At 31.6% G+C, this 21,045-nt stretch overlaps 1 protein-coding gene across 1 annotated transcript in view; it reads left to right on the top strand.

Moving 5' to 3' along the window:
• Positions 1 to 1,527: 1,527 nt before the first annotated feature.
• LOC149089661 (CD109 antigen-like) overlaps positions 1,528 to 21,045 on the top strand; it is a 36,012-nt gene continuing 16,494 nt past the window's right edge. The window contains exons 1-20 of the mRNA XM_089234604.1: positions 1,528 to 1,723; positions 4,550 to 4,651; positions 4,869 to 5,059; positions 5,175 to 5,200; positions 5,634 to 5,784; positions 8,850 to 8,926; positions 9,032 to 9,083; positions 9,366 to 9,439; positions 9,726 to 9,765; positions 9,858 to 9,942; positions 10,465 to 10,576; positions 11,378 to 11,599; positions 13,302 to 13,652; positions 13,808 to 14,002; positions 14,109 to 14,258; positions 14,376 to 14,501; positions 15,396 to 15,450; positions 18,466 to 18,622; positions 18,876 to 18,993; positions 20,892 to 21,005. Of these exons, the coding sequence (XP_089090730.1) occupies positions 4,587 to 4,651; positions 4,869 to 5,059; positions 5,175 to 5,200; positions 5,634 to 5,784; positions 8,850 to 8,926; positions 9,032 to 9,083; positions 9,366 to 9,439; positions 9,726 to 9,765; positions 9,858 to 9,942; positions 10,465 to 10,576; positions 11,378 to 11,599; positions 13,302 to 13,652; positions 13,808 to 14,002; positions 14,109 to 14,258; positions 14,376 to 14,501; positions 15,396 to 15,450; positions 18,466 to 18,622; positions 18,876 to 18,993; positions 20,892 to 21,005 (2,361 nt within the window). The 5' untranslated portion in view covers positions 1,528 to 1,723; positions 4,550 to 4,586. The remainder of the gene's footprint in view (positions 1,724 to 4,549; positions 4,652 to 4,868; positions 5,060 to 5,174; positions 5,201 to 5,633; positions 5,785 to 8,849; positions 8,927 to 9,031; positions 9,084 to 9,365; positions 9,440 to 9,725; positions 9,766 to 9,857; positions 9,943 to 10,464; positions 10,577 to 11,377; positions 11,600 to 13,301; positions 13,653 to 13,807; positions 14,003 to 14,108; positions 14,259 to 14,375; positions 14,502 to 15,395; positions 15,451 to 18,465; positions 18,623 to 18,875; positions 18,994 to 20,891; positions 21,006 to 21,045) is intronic.

The following is a 21,045-nucleotide window of genomic DNA, read 5'->3' on the forward strand; positions in this document are numbered from 1 at the left end:
GTAAATTAAGTTTGGAATCTCATACGTGTTCAGGAAAAGAAATAAAGTGTTTTTTTTCATGAAAAAAAAAATATTTTCTACTAACTAATAAAACCGATGTTCTCAATTGGGAACATTGCGTTAAAGAGTTATTAATTAATAATCATAATTCATTAATGAACTTTCTTAAATACGAAAATTACATATCCTTATATACATATATACCATGCTCTAAAGGTCTTCAACGCAAGGCCCACGGGCCATTCATCGGAGCTTTTTGTCGTGGCCTGCTGATCATTTTTAGAAACATGGTTGAAAACATTGAAAAACGACTAATTTTAGAACTAATGAAAGAAATAATTATTTCGAAATTGATGGAAGAAATAATAATAGAATAAAGAATAGATGAAAGAAATAATCATAGAATGAAGAATAGATGAAAGAAATAATCATAGAATGAAGAATAGATGAAAGAAATAATCATAGAATGAAGAATAGATGAAAGAAATAATCATAGAATGAAGAATAGATGAAAGAAATAATCATAGAATGAAGAATAGATGAAAGAAATAATCATAGAATGAAGAATAGATGAAAGAAATAATCATAGAATAAATGAAAGAAATAATTATAGAATCGATGAAAATTCAGAGCTAAAGAAAGAAATAATTTAAAATTTTTTAAAACAAATAATTTCGTAATTTCTGATTATTGCGCAATCAATAAAAGCATAATAATAATAATAATAACTGCATAAATATTGAAAGAAATTATTTCAAGATGTATGGGGTCATTCAAGTATTACGTCAGCATCGAAGAGGGAGGGGGGTTTCGGATTTGCTGACTTTTGATGACGGGGGGGGGGGTGTATTTGAAGGTTGCTCACGTCATCAACCACCCCTTTTTGAAGATATGAAATATTCTAAGCTGCTGACGAAATTTCGCTGACAGGAGGGAGGGGGTTCAGTGTTTTGCTGACTTTTGCTGACAAGTGGGGGAGGTCAAAAATGGCTGAAAATCTGCTTACATAATACTTGAATGGCCCCTATTGAGAAAAGGAAAACAACTTCAGAATTATCGAAATGAATGATTAAAGAATTAGTTAAAATGATTTCATATTAAAATTAATCTCACAATTAATTTAGGCCTCGGCCAATCAATATTGAATAAATAAAATAAATAAAAATAAATAAAATTTTATCAATAATTAATCAAAAGCTTTTTTTTTCCAGAATCATTGCAAAAAAATATTTCGCAACTATAATTTATAATCAATGAAAGAAATAACTACAAAATAAATAATTCTTCAATCATTTCTGTCCCTGTTTAACTCCGGACCCTACTGGGCCCTTCTATTAAGATGTCACTAAATTACACGAGTTGGTGGCCCGCGGGCATCGTGGGTAGTAGTTTCAATTTGGCCCGCCGTTTCTGAAAGGTTGAAGACCGCTACTATACTCATAACAGTCATATTCCCTAGATTAGGGATTTTCATGCTTATCCTCCTCATCTTAGGGAATGTTAGAGATCCTGCTGATCGGGTCACGTGGGTTTGTTGTGTGGGTACTTCGTGTTTGTCATCTACTCTCTCTCTCTCTCTCTACATGTGTCTTGTCTATTTCTAATTATTTTTCACCTTGTGATTTTTTTTCTTCAAAGACTGTTTTTGGAACTGGAATTTTATTAAGGATGGAATTGTCGATTTTTGACCACACCAATGGCCCGTGCTTAGTTTGAATGCCAAGTAAGTGCTATGAAGTTTCATGTGTGGATGAGTCCTCAATTTAGATGAGAAAAAGCAATATGTAACGTGAAAGCCCGTGATATTCAGTAAATTGGTCAACTGTAATAGTGGGATAATGATTTATATTGTATGAACTAGTTAATTTAAAATTTATTTCCCTTGGTCCCTTCTATAATGAATACTATTCTTCTCTAAAACTATTTAAAATGTGTGTCAATGAAAATGTATGAGATAATTTAATGTGATGACTGTTATCGAGTGGTATATACTGCATCGCAGCAGCAGCAGCAGGGCTTGACAAATCGGTAAAAAAAAATTTAGGCGATAACTACATTTCTAAGGAGCCAAGCATGATTTTTTTCCCTTGAGAAAGATAGTCTTAAATATGTTTTTCTCCGACCATTCTAGGACTTAATTACCCCCTTCATGTTGCCAAACACGCCCTCATAAAATCGAAAAATTCTGTATCTTCCTTCGACACTAATTTACCAGTCAAATGTATACAATTTTTGGTGCCAATACTGATTTTCTATTCACTTTGGTGCCAGTACAGTAGGGCTTGACAAATTCCAGGCACCATATCTCTATGGTGCTCTGAATTTTCCATGTAGGGTTCCTGGATTTATGTCTAAGAACAACACAACTTTTGTGGAATTTCTTCAGCATATCCATGAACATGGTAAGGGTTCACTATTTCATGGAAAAGTTGAAAGAAATATTATTTTTTGGGGGATCTGTTTTTCTCTGAGAAAAAGTTTTAGCTCCTGAAAAAATTGTTCTTCTTCATAAGCCCCCTGTATCTCAGCTCATGTTGTGGGGCCTAGATTTCTTTATTTTTATTTTTAGATTTGTTAGACCCCTGTAGCCATACTATGGTAACTGAGTTATACATCAATTTATGTTGCAATTGCTGGAAAAAAAATAAATAGCTGTAGACAATGACCTCAAAATGTTGAAACTGGTTATGTGTTTGTATATTGTGATAATACAGGGTTTGGCAAATTGAAAAAAAAATTAGGTACCAGTCACATTTCATTAAAGAAATATTTTCTCTTCTCAATGTCTAAGACTGTATGACCTTTTTTTTCTTGAGGGACAGGCAGACAAACCAAAAATCCTACAATTTTGGCAGCATTAGGAAAACACAGAATTTTCTGGAGTATGTTCAGCCTCCTTCCCCCCAAAGCAGAATATGCCGAAATCTGCGACGTACGTCGTAGAACAACCAATTCTACTGCAAAACAATCTGGAAGAAGTTCAAGAAAACACTATTATGAGAACTTTTACTGCCGAACATTTCCAGTCGGCCGAGGGCTTGTTGCAGAACAATGCAAAACATTCTGCTTCGGGGCTCCTTTCACCAACATGAGAAGAAAAAAAGAAAAAAGAGTCTCAGAAAATAAAATAAAAATTGTATGCTCACACAGACCGTATTCTCTATCAGTGGACTAGGATAGGGTTCAGCGTTGATGTTGTCAATTACTTTAGTATAAATAGCATTAATTTTCTTTTAAAAAAAGTTTTTAGTCAACCACGTCTAGCTCAAAATGTCTCCATTAAATATCTTTACTTTGTGTAAGTATAATAAATCTTTACCACAAGCGCACTTTCTACACACTTTGTGGAAACAAGTGGACATATGTTTAAACTTGGACAATAAATTATGTTAAAGCTTAGAACAATGAATGCAACAAAAATTCAGTATGCATGTGCAAAGTGTTGTTTACATTAAGCTGGAAATATATACAATCATAAATTAATATAATTGTGACTTTCACTTCCACTTCACGATGGATGGCAATGTTTCAAACACAGTTGGAAATTCCTTGGAATAGGAACTGGGCCATAGTTCGAGTTGACCATCACTTGGAACACATAACACACATACCTCAAACAACAATAGATACTTTGAAGGCACACACACACGTGATTAATTTTTTTCTGTTTTACAGGGTCTTGTTCTTATGAAAATATTTTTTATTTTTGTGAAAGTGAAAATGATGTATTTATAATTTTAACAAAGTAAAAAAAAGGTTAATTAATTTTGTACAAAAAAAAAAGGTTTCAAATTTATAGTTTCATTAATTTGCATTTTGTAAAAAGTCCATTTTTCAGATTCCAAATTTTGTGAATGGCTGCAAATTTTGGCTGGACTCTGCATATATATGTAGCCTACATATGGCACTTTTCAGAATACAACAATTTGTTATAATTTTCTTGAAGTTGCAAGTGTGTTTCAATAGTAGGATAGGGTTCCAAGTAACCTGGAAAATCGGAAAAAATGTAAAATATTTGACAAAATTGTGGGAAATATGCTAATATTTGATAAAAGTTAAGGGAAAATTTTGTAAAGGAAAAAACAAACAAACTTACAAAAAAGAAAAAAAAAAACTTTTCTTTTTTCAGAAGTATTATATAGTCAGCAAAATTTTTGAGTTTTAGTTAGGGAAAATGATTGAGAAGATTTTTCTGGGAACCCTGTGGTAGCTGTTGCTTAAATTTCACATCATTGTTCCTATAATATGGTTAATGATGAATATTTTCATGTAATTTGTTCCATGGGCGGAGATATGAGGGTGCCCCCCCCCCTCCCAGCATCGAAGGTAGAGTCGACTGATCTACTGTGTGTGTATATACAAACCGGCATCATCATCATCATGCCCCTCCCAGCAATAATGACCATGCCCCCCCCCCAGACTTCCAAGTCTATCTCCGCTTATGATTGGTTCTGGTTTGCAAACTTAATCATTACTGTTATTATTTAATTTTTTCTGTGTTGATGCTATATTTGTAAGGAGTAATGTATATATATATTTCACTTTTCAGAAGTATACAGTGCATGTACATATTATTTTTGTAAATAATGAATTCTCATCTATTTTGGACATCATACCTCATCATTGTATTCTTTCATCCATCACCAGCACAGTAAGTGATCACGCCATTTTACTCGTGAACTACACTGTCATCCTATGATCAATAACTTCATAAAATTATTACTAAATGGAATTTTCTGCTGTACATTATGGAAATCATGCATATTTTCAAGTTTCTGAATGAAATGATATGGAAATGTATTGTCAAATTTCATTGTAATCACCTTTTGTGTAACTGCTAACTTTTTGATGGTATATTCTTCAAATAGGTTTCAAACTTCAAGAAATGCCTCTTTGTACAGTATAGTGGCGCCATCAAAGCTACGTCCTAATGTCATATATCATGTTAGCTGTTCAGTTCACGATGCCCCAGCTCCAGTAGACTTTACTATTCAGATTTATGGGCTATCTGATCAAGGCATTCCAGTTAGTATGCTGCGAAACATCTTGGTTGTGCCGAGTATGTTTTATCACATTTATTTAAAATTTGCTTCAAATGGTTTGTTGGTTTGTTGTGATGTAACAAGATTTGTATCTCTCTTCATTATTTTTCTTTCTTTTCTTTTTTTTGTTAGTGCAAACTGAAGTTGTGGATTTTCAGGTAAATCATTCTTTTTTTTACTTTTACTATAACAGTAGATAAATTAGTGCAGTGCTTCTCAACCTATGGTCTGCAAATGGGGATAGGTGGTCTGCAAAAATTAGACTTAAAAATTTAATTCTCATTGGGAAAAGTTTTTAAAATTGTATGCTACAGATATTATATTCACATTGGTCAAAATAAAAGTACACACACGTGATAAGTTAGTGATTAGTCAAATCGCTATCAATTCAGATATTTTACTTGCCCTTGCATTTAAAAATGTTGAGAAACACTCTTTGAATTGATGCTTAGCATGAAAACTAGAATAACCAAAATTCAGGCACTGTTTTATATTGAAAAGTTTTTCCCATAAATTTATTTATCCAAGTAATTCCTTTTGTTTTTGGAGCATTAATGTGAGTAGATTCCTATTAATGACACATTCTTTTAGGTTGATGATTGGAAACCTGGAAACTACACTTTGGAAGTAATAGGAAGAGGTGGGATGTCTTTCCAAAATTCAACAGCCCTACTGTTTGAACATAAGAGTTATTCTGTTTTCATTCAAACTGACCGTGCTGTGTACAAACCTGGGCAGCTTGGTAAGAAAATTCATCCAAAATATTTATTGTTTTTTTTTTAAATTATGAAATGTTTTGTTTATCATTTTAACTTTCACAGACCCAGTTTCCTATGAAAGCACACACACACACACACACATACAGAAAAATTATCCAACAGACCATCATCGAATTGAATTATTTTTATTGTTCATTGTGTCGGTGAGCTTTGTAACAGCTTGTCGAATTTTCACTAAACACCTTTGTGTGAGTGGAGTGCTGAATAAAATCAGAGCATGATTTTTTTTTTCCTTTTTGTGATGGAAGAAAAATGCAATTCACCCTAACTATACACTCTTTTGAAAATTTGAAAGATAAGTATTTTATTGACTTTAATTTAACATGCCCTTGATGTTAATTTGCATCTTATTTCTCATCTTCAAAAATTTGTATTAGTTCTTAATACTTGTAAGTGTTCTTTCCACCAATACTAATGGGCACCCAAATAAATACATACAATTTTGAGAGAAATGCACCTATATTTTATTAAATAGGATAATATTCACTTGCACTTGTTATAATAATATTCAAAAATTGTTGTTAGTGATTTGTAAACATGACCACCCCTCAAGGGTGAGGCTGACAGGGCTCCAGACAAATACCACCATGTTTTGTTTTTTCATGCTATAAATTCGTTACAGAATTACCCATGAAAAGTCTGGCTTGGGAGGCCTGCAGAAGATCCCAACCTAGAGCCCTTGCCTCAGGATGTGGCGAACAGTCTTATAAAACTTGTAAAATCTCAAAATTTCAGCTAAAAATTGTACCTGATAGCATTATCTGAAACAGGACTTGACAAATAAAAAATGAAATTAGACATCAGCCAAATCGTCTAGGAGCAAAACATAATGGCCAAAATGATTTTTTTAGGCTTTTGCAGGACTTGATGATCTTTTCCCATGTTTAGAGATGTAAAATTCTTGGTAAAAATCTTTTTGAGAATATTCTCATTGGGGAGAATATTCTCTGGAAGGGCTAAAATAATGAACAGTTTCATATTGAAGATTTAACTTGTGAATGAATGTATAAAAAATGCAAATAAAATGCTAACTGTTTAGGAATAAGTTTTAAAAAACAATTAATAGTACTTTGATTATATTAGCAAAAGAAAGGTATACAGTTGATGCTCTATATAATGACCCCCTTCGTCCCTGTTGAAAACAGATGTTATATTGGGAGGGTCATTACATCAAAATTAAACCATGTATGATAGTCATACAATGAAGACGTTTCTGATTTATTCTACTAGTCATTGTGATGGAATGGTAGCTATAATGTGGGGTCGTTATAATGAGCATTGACTATATTTTGTAATGTTTAATGCTATATTTGTGAGACTATATGAGATTGATATTTCTTAGGCTTTACATATTTGATATTTCTAAAAGCTAAAAAAGCTAAAGTATATAACTGCATAAAAAATTTTAAGTCAAGCACCTCCATGCTCAGAGAGCACAGAACTGTTCTCAATGGGCACTGTGATTAGAACTATTCATAATAGAAATGTAAAATTCTCTGTAATAATATTTTGGAGAATATTCAAGAATATTGTCTCTCTGGAAGAACTACTAGAATAAATATTTCCATCTTAAGAATTTGACTTTTGAACTAATATCTAAAAAAATATGTTTGGAAATAAATTAAAAAAAACCAATTAATAGCAGCATGATTACATTAGTAAAAAAACATATTTTGTTTGATTTTTCTGCAGGCAAAAATGACTGTACAAAACATTTAAGTTGAACATTGCCAGTCTCAAAGGAAACAGAACTGTTCTCAATGGGCACTCTGCCTCTAATTATTAGCAATAGTAATTATTTCTTGCATTCTAGATTAAGATACATTTTTACCCCTTGTCTGAAACATTCATGATTTGCTGTCTAATTATAAAATATATTAGAATCTGCCAAACTGACAATCAGTAGAGTTGTCGAAGTATTTTTTTTTTTTTTTTTTTTTTTTGTAAAGTAACAATATCTTCAAAGACTCCGTTAACTTTACTGGACAATGAAAAGAAAATAGTTTTTGAAGTTGTATGTGAGAAAATGTAAGAAAGCAAAACCGATGTGGCTTAATTGAACAACTTGCAAAGAAATATGAGCGATACAGAGTTTTAGTGTGCTTTCATTGAAGAAAATAACTGTTCTGTATCTTTCATATATATATATATTTCATAGTACAAACAAAATTAGTTTTTGATTTTAATTAAAAATTAGTTTTAATTTTAATACAAAAAATTAGTTTTAATTTTAATACAAAAAATTAGTTTTAATTTTAATACAAAAAATTAGTTTTAATTTTAATACAAAAAATTAGTTTTAATTTTAATACAAAAAATTAGTTTTAATTTTAATACAAAAAATTAGTTTTAATTTTAATACAAAAAATTAGTTTTAATTTTAATACAAAAAATTGGTTTTAAATTTAATTTTTTTTTTCATTATTTAAAAGAAAAAATAATATTCTCGGATCACATCTCTGCCCATGTTGGTGGAAACTTACACAAATTCCAAAACTTTGCATTTTCTCCAGACTCCCATTTAGTCATCACTCATAGAAAATTTCAGGCACCAATGCTGATTTTTTTAATCCCTATGGCAACCTGGTACCTGGAATTTGTCATGTCCTGATATAGAGTATATTTAGAATGGCATGAGAAAGAGAGAGAAAATAAACAAAGGTAGGTAAAGCATATATATCAAGACAAAAGCTGAACAGATAGTACAATAAACTTAATCATATATCATCAGTCATTTTCTCACATATGGGTAGCAGGTAATCTCTTTTATATTTGGGAACTCTGGATATGAAGTTGTAAAGTAGCAATTTAGTACTTGGTCAGAAAAACTGAAAACTATTTTATTATCCTTCATGACAGAAAAGCAGCGAGTATATTCCTCATCATATATTGTGTGTATTGATAAGACGTGAAGCTCTAGCAAATATCAATTTATGTAATTTCATGTCTCAATTTTTTTTAAAACAGTTATTACATTTTTTCAGTCAGTTTTTATTTTTTCAACTGTATCTACTGTTTTACTTTCTAGTGCAATTCAGAGCGATAGTTGTAGATCCATATTTATTGCCAGTGCTGAGGTCTGCTGGAATCGATCTCACTGTTCGAGTAAGTGAAATGATTTGAATCTTAATGAGATGAAACTCAAAATCATCAATGAGATTCCAAATTCCTATGTACTTGTGGGTCTCAATTTTTTTTTCCTTGTCTCAGGATGCTCACAATAACCTTATTCGAGAATGGAAAGATGTGCATCTGACAAGTGGTATGAATTTTTCTCTTTTAAAATTTTTGCTCATCATTTAACAGACTATTAATTCTGAAACTACTTCTCAAATCAGGGCGAGAGTTGATTATATTCCCTTTATCTTGATCGATGCCTTAAATCTTTCTTTAAAATAGTTAATATTGCATTATTCCTGGATTTGAGATAAGTATTAATCATAATATCATTTAAAAAATTCTGAAGTTAAAATTTTTTCATGAGATTTCTCTTTCCTCCTAAATCAATTCATAAGTTAATATCAATACATATTGCATTGCACAGGTGTTGCATCAGCTGATTTTCGTCTTGCCGATGATCCAAATCTTGGAAACTGGAGTGTACATGTTGATGTTGAAGTGAGTAGAATAGTTTGATTTGTAACATGAAAGTACATATAATAAGTTAGTGCATAAGTAAATATTGTAGTATAAATACTTTGAAGTTAATTTTAAGAAATTTTAATTACCTTCTTCATGCAGTCAAAACATTGAAATTTTGTCATTGCTCTCAAAGTAGTACTTGGCATGTAAAATGCTTCGTAGATTGTGTAATCATTATTACACATCTACCTTTATATTTTACTGTCTTATAAAATACTTCACGTAAATTTTATTAAATTGAACATATTTCTTTTTATTCCAGGGACAAAAGTTTCAGAAAAATTTCACTGTGGCAGAATTCAGTAAGTTCTAAAATAAATTTCATTGAGCAAATTTTGTATATTGTGATTACTTTATATTGAAAGTTTTCTAATAAATTGTGTTAAAATTTCAGTTTTACCTACTTTTGAGGTTATGATTGAGCTCCCAAGCTACGCCACCTATAATAAATCAGACGTAAATGTTCGGGTGAAAGCGATGTAAGTTTTTCATTGTTTGAGTTTCATTTTGAAAAAAAAAAAAAACCAAGTTACGTGCAAAATTTGTTATTTTTTCTGTTTATAAAATCTAAATAATAAATTAAATGCAACTCAAGAAAATAAATACTCGAATCATTAAAGCATTTCCTCACACAACCAATCATGTAAGAGAATCTTATATTTTGAAGGATTTATTTAATGTTTTGAAGTGATTGCTTTCTCAGTTGCAGATTTTGGTTGTTGGGGTTTTGCACCCAACCAGTATCCATGCAAATTCTTCTCAAAAGAAATCTTCTCTCTGAGAAGAAAAGAAGCATCTGATTTCACAATTTTTTTTAATTATTTTCTTTTGAAATGCCATCAGAATTATTATTTGTTATCTTATGTGTTTGGTACAGATTCAGAAATTTCATCAAATCTTTGAATATAGGAAGGTTTTGATGAAACATGTTTCTTTTATTTCACTTATGCATTAATGTGTTCATTTTTCATTTATTAATATTATTTTTTTCATTCTGTTAGGTACTCTTTTGGCAAGCCTGTGAAAGGTGAACTCACTCTAACTGTTGCTCCTCGCACACGATATAACAAACTAAATGTCAGACCATATGAGTCATTCCAAGCTAAATCTAGGGTAATGCTCTTTTTCCTGTTTCTCATGATATTTGTTTTGATTTTCATATCCAAAATAAAGTTTACGAATTTTTTTTATTCATCATGAATAGATATTGATACATTGGATTTCAAAGTTCAGTAAAAAAAAATTTAATGTTTTTTTGTCTATTTTATTATTTCAGTCACTGAAAATTTTTAATCCACAGTACATCATATGCATTTATATATTAAGACTTGTAGAGCTCTGAAAACTTGTCGCAAAAGATAATTAGATTTAAAATGAGTTTCGTGGGAATGTAATTCTGTCATACCAGTTAATGCATGTGTTTTTTTTTTTGTATGTAGAGGTAGCAACTAAAATTCTCTTTTTCCATTCAGAGAACAGTTGAAATTGCTTTTATATTTCATAAGTTCATCACATCTTTTTCTCTTCATATGAATAGATAAGATATACCTATTAATCGTAAGCCTGATCATGCCATCTTGCTGAAAATTTTTTTAACACCATGTGGAATAATCAATGATTATATGAGCTACCAAGGGTGTAAGATACTTAATGAGTCTAAAACATATTGGTTCGACTTGATTCATTTCTGATAATTTGCGTATATTTTTTGTTGCTTGGCAAACATTACAAGCTGGAAATATTTTACTCAATATGAAATATAATTATGCAAATCGGCATATGTATAATCGTCATTCTTGCTAAAACAGATTCCATCATCAGTGTTTTTTTATTTTTTCATTTAGTTCTTTTTTTCACACAATTTTTTGCTGTAAAAGAAAAAATGGTTTGACATGTTTCTTAATTTGATTGCAGATTAATGGTGTGGTGGAAATGTATCTGAACCTACTTTATGACTTGTCGCTAAGAACAGATTTCTTCAAGAGGGAGATAGAATTTTTTGCTTTGGTTGAAGAGGAAGAAACTGGTCATAAATACAATTCGACTAACACCATGTGGATCTATGACAAAGAAATAAAAGTAGACTTAATAAGAACATCTGATACCTTTAAGCCTGGATTGAAGTACACAGCATTTGTGAGTATCAAGGATATCTGAACTACCATATATATTTAATGAATTCTTATTAGACTAAAAAAATGTTCTAGAAAAAACTTTTACCTAAGTGTTATAAAGATACTCTGAGTACATACAAAATGAGTTATTAAATTTATTATTATTATCAGATAATGTAATCCTCTCACATATTTCCAAGAGGTCTGTATGACCCATCCAGGAAATTTGTTAGTGCTAGTAGATATCCATGCCGTAACCAGGATTCGAACCCAGACCTGTGCAGTCAAAAGCTAGCTCCCTAGCCACCCGACTGCCAGGCAGAAAATTATGATTGTTATAACTACATATAATTGGGTAATTGTAACTTTATCATCAGAATAAATTAATGAATTCAATTTGTTGTTATGATTTTTAATTTAACCCTCTTGGTGCCCCCACTCATAAAAAAACATTGAATTTTTTTACAAATGAGGCGATAAATAGTTGCTGTTAGTATATTTGAAATTGAAACTATATGTCAACATGGCAATTCAATTAATTAAAGTGGATTTTTTTAATTTGTTGAAATGGCTGATTAAGGGTAAAATATGCAGTTTAGCTTTATTTTACTCTTATCTATGAACAGATAAAATCTTGCTTAGCAAAGTTAACTAGCATATGAATTTTATTTCCCATCTCCCTCCACCTCAATTTGATGCAATTTTATAAATCCCTGAAAATGTAAAATTTGAACAGTTCTTAAAAAATGACACACACAAGGAATCAACTCTTTTTAGACAAAAAAAAAAAACCTTTAGTTAGACTACACAGTCAACATAATCACAAACCACAGTCTTTTACAATGAATATATTTAACTATTTTTGGTGATAGATATTTGGTAAAAGATGCAAAAGGTGGTATATTTTTGAATAATATGGCAAGGTTTTTTTTATCAGTTCATTTCATGTTTCATTGAAAAATGTACATTCAGTTAACTGTACATCTTTTTCCCTTTTTTGCATAATTTTGTGTATGATTTTGTTTATCACCCCGTTAACGATAAAATCTGTATTACAGCTTTGCTTTCCTAATGCAAGCATTTATTAACTAACCTAATTTTCATACTATAGTTTAAAAATTTACAGTTGGAAATCGATGATGTTACTTTAGTGTTTCAATATCACCTGAAAAAATGAGGGGGGGGGGGGATTTTTGGTATCCTATTGAAACCATTATTGAACCCGGTTTACTAATAGATTACAAATAGGATGTTACTAATTACCATGAAATTCATTATGTTCAGTAAAAACTAATTGAGATTCACAAATTTATTAAGCTCATAGAAATTTGGTTACTGTTGATGTTGCATTTTCCTGTGCATAACTATCAATCTGTGGATATTATTTGGAAAATATATGCAAATTGCTGCATCTAATCTGCAGCTTTTTTCTCTTCAGAGAATAGAAATAAATATTTTAAAAAATAATTTCTTGAAGATATTTGTAAATGCGTATTGATACGGGTATAAAAATATTTAAATTTTTTCTTAGCAAAAAATGTGACAAACAACCCCTTTCATTCCTTATAATTTCATTTATTGATGAATGAAGTTTTCACATGCCGATTATACGTAGAAAGTTACGGTAATCTAGTACCCCATTCAAAATATCCTTATTAAAAGAAATTTTAAAATTTGTTTTTTCATGAAAACTTTTAATTATTTTTTCTATTTTTCCCCCATAGTTGAAAGTTTCTTACCAAGATGACACACCTGTTACAGAAAGTCGTAGCAATCTTGAGTTGAAATACGGCTTTTCTATTCGAGAAAATGAATGGAAAACTGCATCGTACTCTGTTCCAAGGAATGGACTGATAAAAATGGAATTTTTACCTCCAAATGATGAAAACACAAATGCTCTGAACATGCGTGCTCGTTATTTAGGACAGACATATTATATTGATAGTACAGAAGCTTCTATTTCCCCCAGCAATAACTTCATTCAAGTTGTTCTTATGACTCAAAATCCGAAAGTCTTACAAACCATTGAAATGGAAGTTAACGCCACAGAAAATCTCAACCATCTTTTATTCAAAGTGAGTTGTCTATTTTCTTGATGAAAATTGCTGGAATTCTTGTAAATATCTTTAAGAAATTTGTAGTTAGTCCAAACTGGAAACCTGCTCATAAAGATATTGCTTTGCAAAAAATTATTTCTTCCTCTAACAATTTTTCATTTTATAAATTATAGGTTATGGGAAGAGGAAATATTGTAATCGCGAAGACTATTCCAGTACCTAATCAAAAGGTTTATAAGTTCAGTTTTCGTGCTCCAAGTGAAATTGCACCAAGAGCTCGTGTACTGGTTTACTACGTCAGAAGTAGGAACAATGAAATTGTTTCTGATTCTGTGAGTTTTGATGTTGAAGGCATATTTAGAAATAGTGTAAGTTACTTTTTAATTTCATTTATATGGTTCTACAAAGTATTTTTTGATGCAGTCAGTATGATTTTAAAAGCCAGAACTCATCTTAATAGAGAAAACTTTTTAGGTGACAGTAGATTCTAATGCTCGGGAAGTGCAGCCAGGAACTCGTGTGAATGTCAGACTGCAGACTGAACCAAATGCTTTTGTTGGAGTTCTAGCTGTTGATCAAGGTATATTACAGCTGAAGTCTGGCAATGATGTAACTCAAGCTGATGTGAGATTATTTTCCTTCTTTTTTTTACAAATGGTCTCTGTCAACATAATACAATTCTTCAATGGATTGTTAGACATATTTGTTTTAACACTTAACTGAATATTTTTGTTTTTATAGATAATTCAAGAACTTGAAACATATGATGGAGGACAGGAAAAAAAACATAACCCACCTTGGTTCAGAAGAAGGCGCAAAAGGTCACTTTGGTGGCCTGGATCCAAATCTGCTGGTCTCATATTCAAGGTTGCCATACTCTTAATCTTTCACCTGTAAATTTTTGATTTCTTAAGCATGTGTGATTGGAGATTCTTATGAACAAATATAAAATACATTTACCTCTATACCTTTGTTTCTCAAACTTTTGTCACTTGTGGGTCTTGCCTTACTCATAGTTCATCTGTGGCTCCCCATAATAGTTGAGTGGATATTGTGCATTCATAAAAGAACCACTTCAAAGCATAAGATAGGCACATCAGTATTTCCAGCGAATCGCAATGCACCTGACAAAGGTGGGAGACATCTTCAGGAGCCATGACGCACACTTTGAGATACGCTGCTCTATATATTGTCATCTTAATGCATGGCCTGGGGCATCAAGCACATCATGATAATGAGATTTGGTGCAATGATTTTCGAGAGAAAACATAAAAATTTATAAGCAGGTGCTTTCAACTAATCAGGAACCTTAGAATATCACTTTGCCCATGGACTCATGGTTGCTGTAAAGATTGCTGTCTCTATATTTATTTGTTCTAATTAAAGCAGGCTATCAACATAAATTCTCAGAACTAATGTGATTTTATGTCCTTATCAAATTATGGATAAAATGATAGTGTTATACAACAATTATCGAGAAAATCATAATTTTGATAGGTTATGTAAGAGATTATTCCCATCTTGAAGCATCTACAATAAAAGATAAGTTTAAATTTTTAGTGATTCTTGAATACAAAAATATGCATTTTATATTGCATTGCTCAGTTGTATTCCCCCGTTCAGAAATGATCGGCAATGCACAATATTTTATGGACAGAAATAAGCTAAGTTTGTCTGCTTAACCTTTCTCATAAATTCAATTACTGAGAAGTTCTTGTTGACAGTAAAACTTATCTTTACTCATTTTTATGTGTATTTTAGGATTCGGGAATGGTTGTGATGACCAATGCTGTATTACCCAATACTGGTGAAGAAGGTAAGTCTTTCATTCGACAAAACATTTGAAAAATTATTGGTTGATTAAATTCATTTCATCCACTTGCAGCTTGTGATTAAAAAAATATTTTCTTTGATTATTGCTTGTATGAGTAGAAAGAAAAGGCCAAAAAAAGGGAAAATAATTGGGAATTAGAAAGCCATATTGGTAATACCCAGTATATTACAACTGAATTATGAACTAATTAAAAAACTAAGTATGTTAAAAATTTTTGATTAAATAATATGTGTTAACTGTAAACTTTGAATCAATAAGTAATTTGATTCCTGGCTAGGACAATAAAAATTTTAATGTGGTCATGTACAAAATCATGCTTGGGCAACGTACTGGAGTGTACCAATGCTGTTATGAATATTCTTGTTTAATTGTTTTCGTTAATAATTGATATAATGAAAATCAAGGCTTGGCAAATCACAAAAAAAATCTAAACGTCAGAAAAAATTTTTAGGGGTCAAAAGTTTTTTTCAAAGAAAAATAAGTTCAAAATGATATTTCTTTAAACTTTTCCAAAACATAGCAGCCCCCTTCCATGTTGATAGATATACTGATATGAATTCCAAAAATTTTGTGTTGTTCCAATTCCAGTTTATTAAACACATATAGAAAAATTTAGGCATAAATCCCAATTTTATAGTCACCTTGGTGACCTGGCATCTGGGATTTGTCACGTCCTGATGAAATAGAACATCTAATGAAAAATAGACTTTTCTGGATATAATGCTGAGGTAAACTCAGAAAGAAAAGTTGGCTGTCCCTACCAAAAATTAAACCACAGACTTCTGTCAATTTGGACAAGTGCGTCACTATGTACACCATGAAAGACACTCTTTTTTGATTTCCTTGTTCTTTATTTCACTCACTGTGGTATGAAGCGATAAACTAAAGACTTTGCTGCCTCCCCTCTCTCATGGTGTTTTTGGTGGCACACTTTGCTCCCTCTCCTCCTTCAACGAAGAAATTGTATTATTACCATAAGCAAGAGGGTGAAGGTGGACATTCTCCCCTCCTCGCATTTGATTTTCATACACTCAATAACCCCCCCCCCCTCCCCACTGTATGAGTAGCCTGTATCTAATGTCTTGTATCTTAAATTTATACGTAAATCAAAGATATTATATAGCAGTGATTCTTAACCAGGGATGCAAACTGAATAACAGATACAAACTGAAAAATAATCTGTGATATTAGTTTTTGATTACTCAAAGGGTTGTGAGAATGTAATCGAAAGTTCAATAGGAGCATGGCCCAGTATAAAGTTAAGAACCACTGTTTTAGTTTCACATTTGCATTCATTGCAGTCATCATTCATATTTTTTTCTATTTTAACTAACACTTTTGACTTTTTTTTTCTTGTACCAGAAGATTCACAATAGCTGTACTGTATTAGAACCCAACCTTGGGAGTCTACTATTAATTAACAAACATTCGGTGTTGGATAAGCTCTGGAAGGTAACTAACATCTGCATAGAGAATTGTGTATTTGATCTTTCTTTTTTTTTTTAATTCTGAAATGGTGATGGTATTTATATGCAGCAGCAATGCATTTGCATTTGCAATGCATTGCTACTGCAAAAACTGCTTTAGGTACCAGATTCTATCTCTGTCTAACTGCTTTTTTTTTTTCTTTCTGGTGTTATTAGCTACAACCTTATAATACTGTATTTTCCTGCATATAATCCATAGATTATACTAATACCATTATCACCACATGGATTATTTTACTATCACACAATAAAAACTATTGAATTCCTTAGTGCAGATTATATATCATTCTTTCCCCCCCCCCCCCCACCCTGCTAGAAGCACGAATGTGCAATGTCCTCGGGGAAAAAAAACTGTAGGAAATGGCGTTTGAATGTTTATTCTACCCTATGTTACTCTATGGAAGTTACTTTCGTAGAATGATTTTTATCAGTCTGGATACATATTCGTGTTTCAGGCAAAACTTAGCAAAATAAGGTATCCAACCAGCTGATAAAAAAAAGTGAAACTATACACATTCGTGCTTTTAGCATAAGGGGGACAGTATTACTGTAGTTTTTTGTTCTGAAAGGTTAGTATAAAAATAAATATTTTAAAAATCAATTTGTAAAAAATATTTCTTTTTAAGATTTATAGATGGCGTATAGATGTGTGTAAGTAGAAAAACATTTTTCAACCACTTCCAAGTAGAAAAAGTTTTAAAATAACGTGTAGTACTCAGATATGTAATTCATGTTTCAAGGGGTTATATAGGTATTAATATAAAAAAAATTAACTTTTTCCTTACAGCCCAGTGTGCTCCCAAACCCAATTTGAAATTTATGTTCTGTTTCCATTCTGTTTCTAAGTGGAATATTCACTGAGATATTCAAATTCGAGAAATGGAGGGAAGTTGGAAAAAAAACAGCTCTAAATGCAAAAAACCGCTTTACCCACATTTAATGCAGTTTTGTCCTTTTTTGAATTTGAATATCTCGGTGAATATTACATTAAGAAACATGGAACTTTTTTTTGGCATCAGGGGAGATGCAACAACTTTTTAATTGGGTTTTGGGCACTGTATAAAAAATAATTTTTTTTTATTTTAATAACTATACAACCCCTGGAAACATGAATGAGGTACCTGAGTACTACATAGTATTTCAAAACTTTTTTCTAATTGGAAGTGTACCTCTATATATAGGATCAACGGTTTTCCAGTAAAATGCCATACACCCCCTTTTTGCTATGCACATCATAATAACAGATGTTCAAGATAAAAAAAAATATTTTTTTTAATTCTCATGAAATTTGTTTTATTATGTATGCCTAAAGAGTTATTTTTTGTATTTGTTTTACTATCATTATGATCTCTTTCCATTCAAATTAATAAAAATAATTGCAAAGTTTCATCTAGTTAGTGTTTTACTTTATAATAATTTTTGAATGCACTCCATTGTAAATATATATATATTTTAAAATCAGAATAATAACTTAGTGTGAATGAATCTCTATAAAGAACTTTTTTCACAGATCCATACCCAGATAATGCCATCTATATTGATGAGAATGCAGTTAACACACCAATACAGCCTCCTTCAGAACTGCCAGGTGCTATAGTGAAGGAAGGTCGATTAGTTATTAGAAAAAAGTATCCTGAGACATGGCTATGGATAAATACAACAGCTGGGTAATTTTTATGCTGTATTTTCTATAAAAAAAATTATCCTCGATATAGTGTAATAGTTATTGTTTTCCAATCACCTTCATGAGTTATTGTAAATTCAGCCTTAATTCATTATAATTGATGTAAATTTTAAATTGTTGAATTAAGAAAAAAGGAATTGTATTTGATCATGCTCATTATCAAGAATAATTATAACAAAATCAATTTTCCTTCCCCAGGAATATTTCAAAATATTCAAATATATTCAATTTTTTAGGAGCGATGGCATTGCTTCCATATCTCATTCTATACCAGATGATTTGACATCGTGGGTGATCACGGCATTTTCTGTGCATCCATCTGATGGGTTAGCTGTATCTTACACTTCGTCACAGGTATAATATTCATTTTTTTATTCTTGTCTGGTTTAGATTATGTATTACATATTTCTCATGTTTGTGGAACTTGTACCTAAAATTCACTAAGTATATTCTCCATTCCCCCATTTTTTTCCCAGTCATTCCAGTAAAACAAAATGTTATAGCTAGGTTTTTTGTCAAAATCAAGCAGATGTGCATGCAATAATTGTTATGTATATGTTAAGGCCTGAGTTTAAAGTCTAGACACTGTGCAAAGTGACCTGCTTGCTACTCAAAGATGGATTTATGGTTTTGCTGCCTGTGGGCTATATGAATTGTGCATCCCTTCCACAATCTACTCTGATTTTCTTGACCACTCATGACCCAAATTCACCTCCCTTTGCTATAACGCATTTTGCCTCCCCTGGCAATATATCTGTGTCTCCAAGCCACTTTTTTGGTTACTCCCATGCATACACAATCACTACGGAAGTCACTCTTTTGATCACTCCCATTCTCACACAATCTCTAGGTCACTCTTTTAGTCATTCATATGCCTGCATATTCTCTAGGTCACTCTTTTGGTCACTCACTGACCTGGTCCCTTGCTCTCTCTGTCACTCACTGACCTGGTCCCTTGCTCTCTATGTCACTCACTGACTGGTGCTTTGCTCTCCAGGTCACTCATTTGGCCATTCTCATGCTTGCATATACTCTAGGTCACTCACATGCTTGCACATTGTTTTTCTCACTCATATGCTTGCTTTTTTTACTAATATGCTTGCAAACTCTGTAGGTCACTCATTTGGCCATTCTCATGCTTGCATATACTCTAGGTCACTCACATGCTTGCACATTGTTTTTCTCACTCATATGCTTGCACATTGTTTTTCTCACTCATATGCTTGCACATTGTTTTTCTCACTCATATGCTTGCACATTGTTTTTCTCACTCATATGCTTGCACATTGTTTTTCTCACTCATATGCTTGCTTTTTTTACTAATATGCTTGCAAACTCTGTAGGTCACTCATTTGGTCACTCTGATGTAGTCCTCTGCTCTCTAGGCAAAGGCAGATTTATGGTTCTTCCACTTGTACCCTATATAAATTTTGCCTGCATTTCCCCTATTCTAAACTAATGTTCTTGACCACTGATTCTTCAAATTTTCCACCCTTCCAAACAAGCCCTCTTCCTGTAAATATGCTACTGCTGCTACCTCACACATCGCCCAGACTTCAGATGCTCCATGTATTAGCCATAACATATACATCCTTGTTAACCTGGAGAAAAAATCAATTACATTTGGTAATAGGGAAAGTCAATGGCTATATTTGTATCATATTAATATTTTTCTAACTGAAACCAGTATTTTAAGGACTATAAACACAAGTGCAGCCGAGTCTCCATCAAAAAGTTCCTCATGTTTGTTAAAGAGAAATAATTTTCATTGTATAGTTACAAAGTAGGTAAAAACATTTATGGGTTCTCAACGAAATTTTGTCATGTAGAAAAATTTTTTGTGTAGAGACATTACCACATTTAAAATGTTCCTGTTAATAGCTATTTATATGCAGTACGATATAATAACAATAGCTGATGTACAATGCTCATTTTTATGAACTCGAGCAGATGTTGAACAATTAGTTTATGAAATTGAAAATTTGTAAATCTAAAAGACGTTGATTGAAATGACATTGCTCGAACCAGTTTATAAAAATGTATCGGTTTTTATAAATAGGTTTATAAAATCAAACAGCAACTGAAAACAACTATTGCTATGCATGATCATTATTTAATATTTTAACTTTGCTGCTAATAACAAAAACTTCATGATGCACACACATAATATTATTGTTACAGTAAGAGCTTATGAGTAGAAGCCTTTTAATCAAAGAATTATTGTTATTATTTATTTTATTTTTGAATTTCAGGTGTCTGTTTACAGACCATTTTTTGTTACAATGAGTTTGCCTCATGTTGTTCGAATGGGTGAATATTTGGCGATTCAAGTAGTTGTATTCAACTTCAATCAGAATGAGATACAGGTATCAATCTAGTTGCTTCTAACATTTACTTATGGAAAGT

Source organism: Pholcus phalangioides, unplaced genomic scaffold, assembly GCF_987345545.1.
Source record: "Pholcus phalangioides strain wild (caught in Gottingen) unplaced genomic scaffold, Ppha-v1.0 ptg000001l_1, whole genome shotgun sequence".
NCBI lineage: Eukaryota > Metazoa > Arthropoda > Arachnida > Araneae > Pholcidae > Pholcus > Pholcus phalangioides.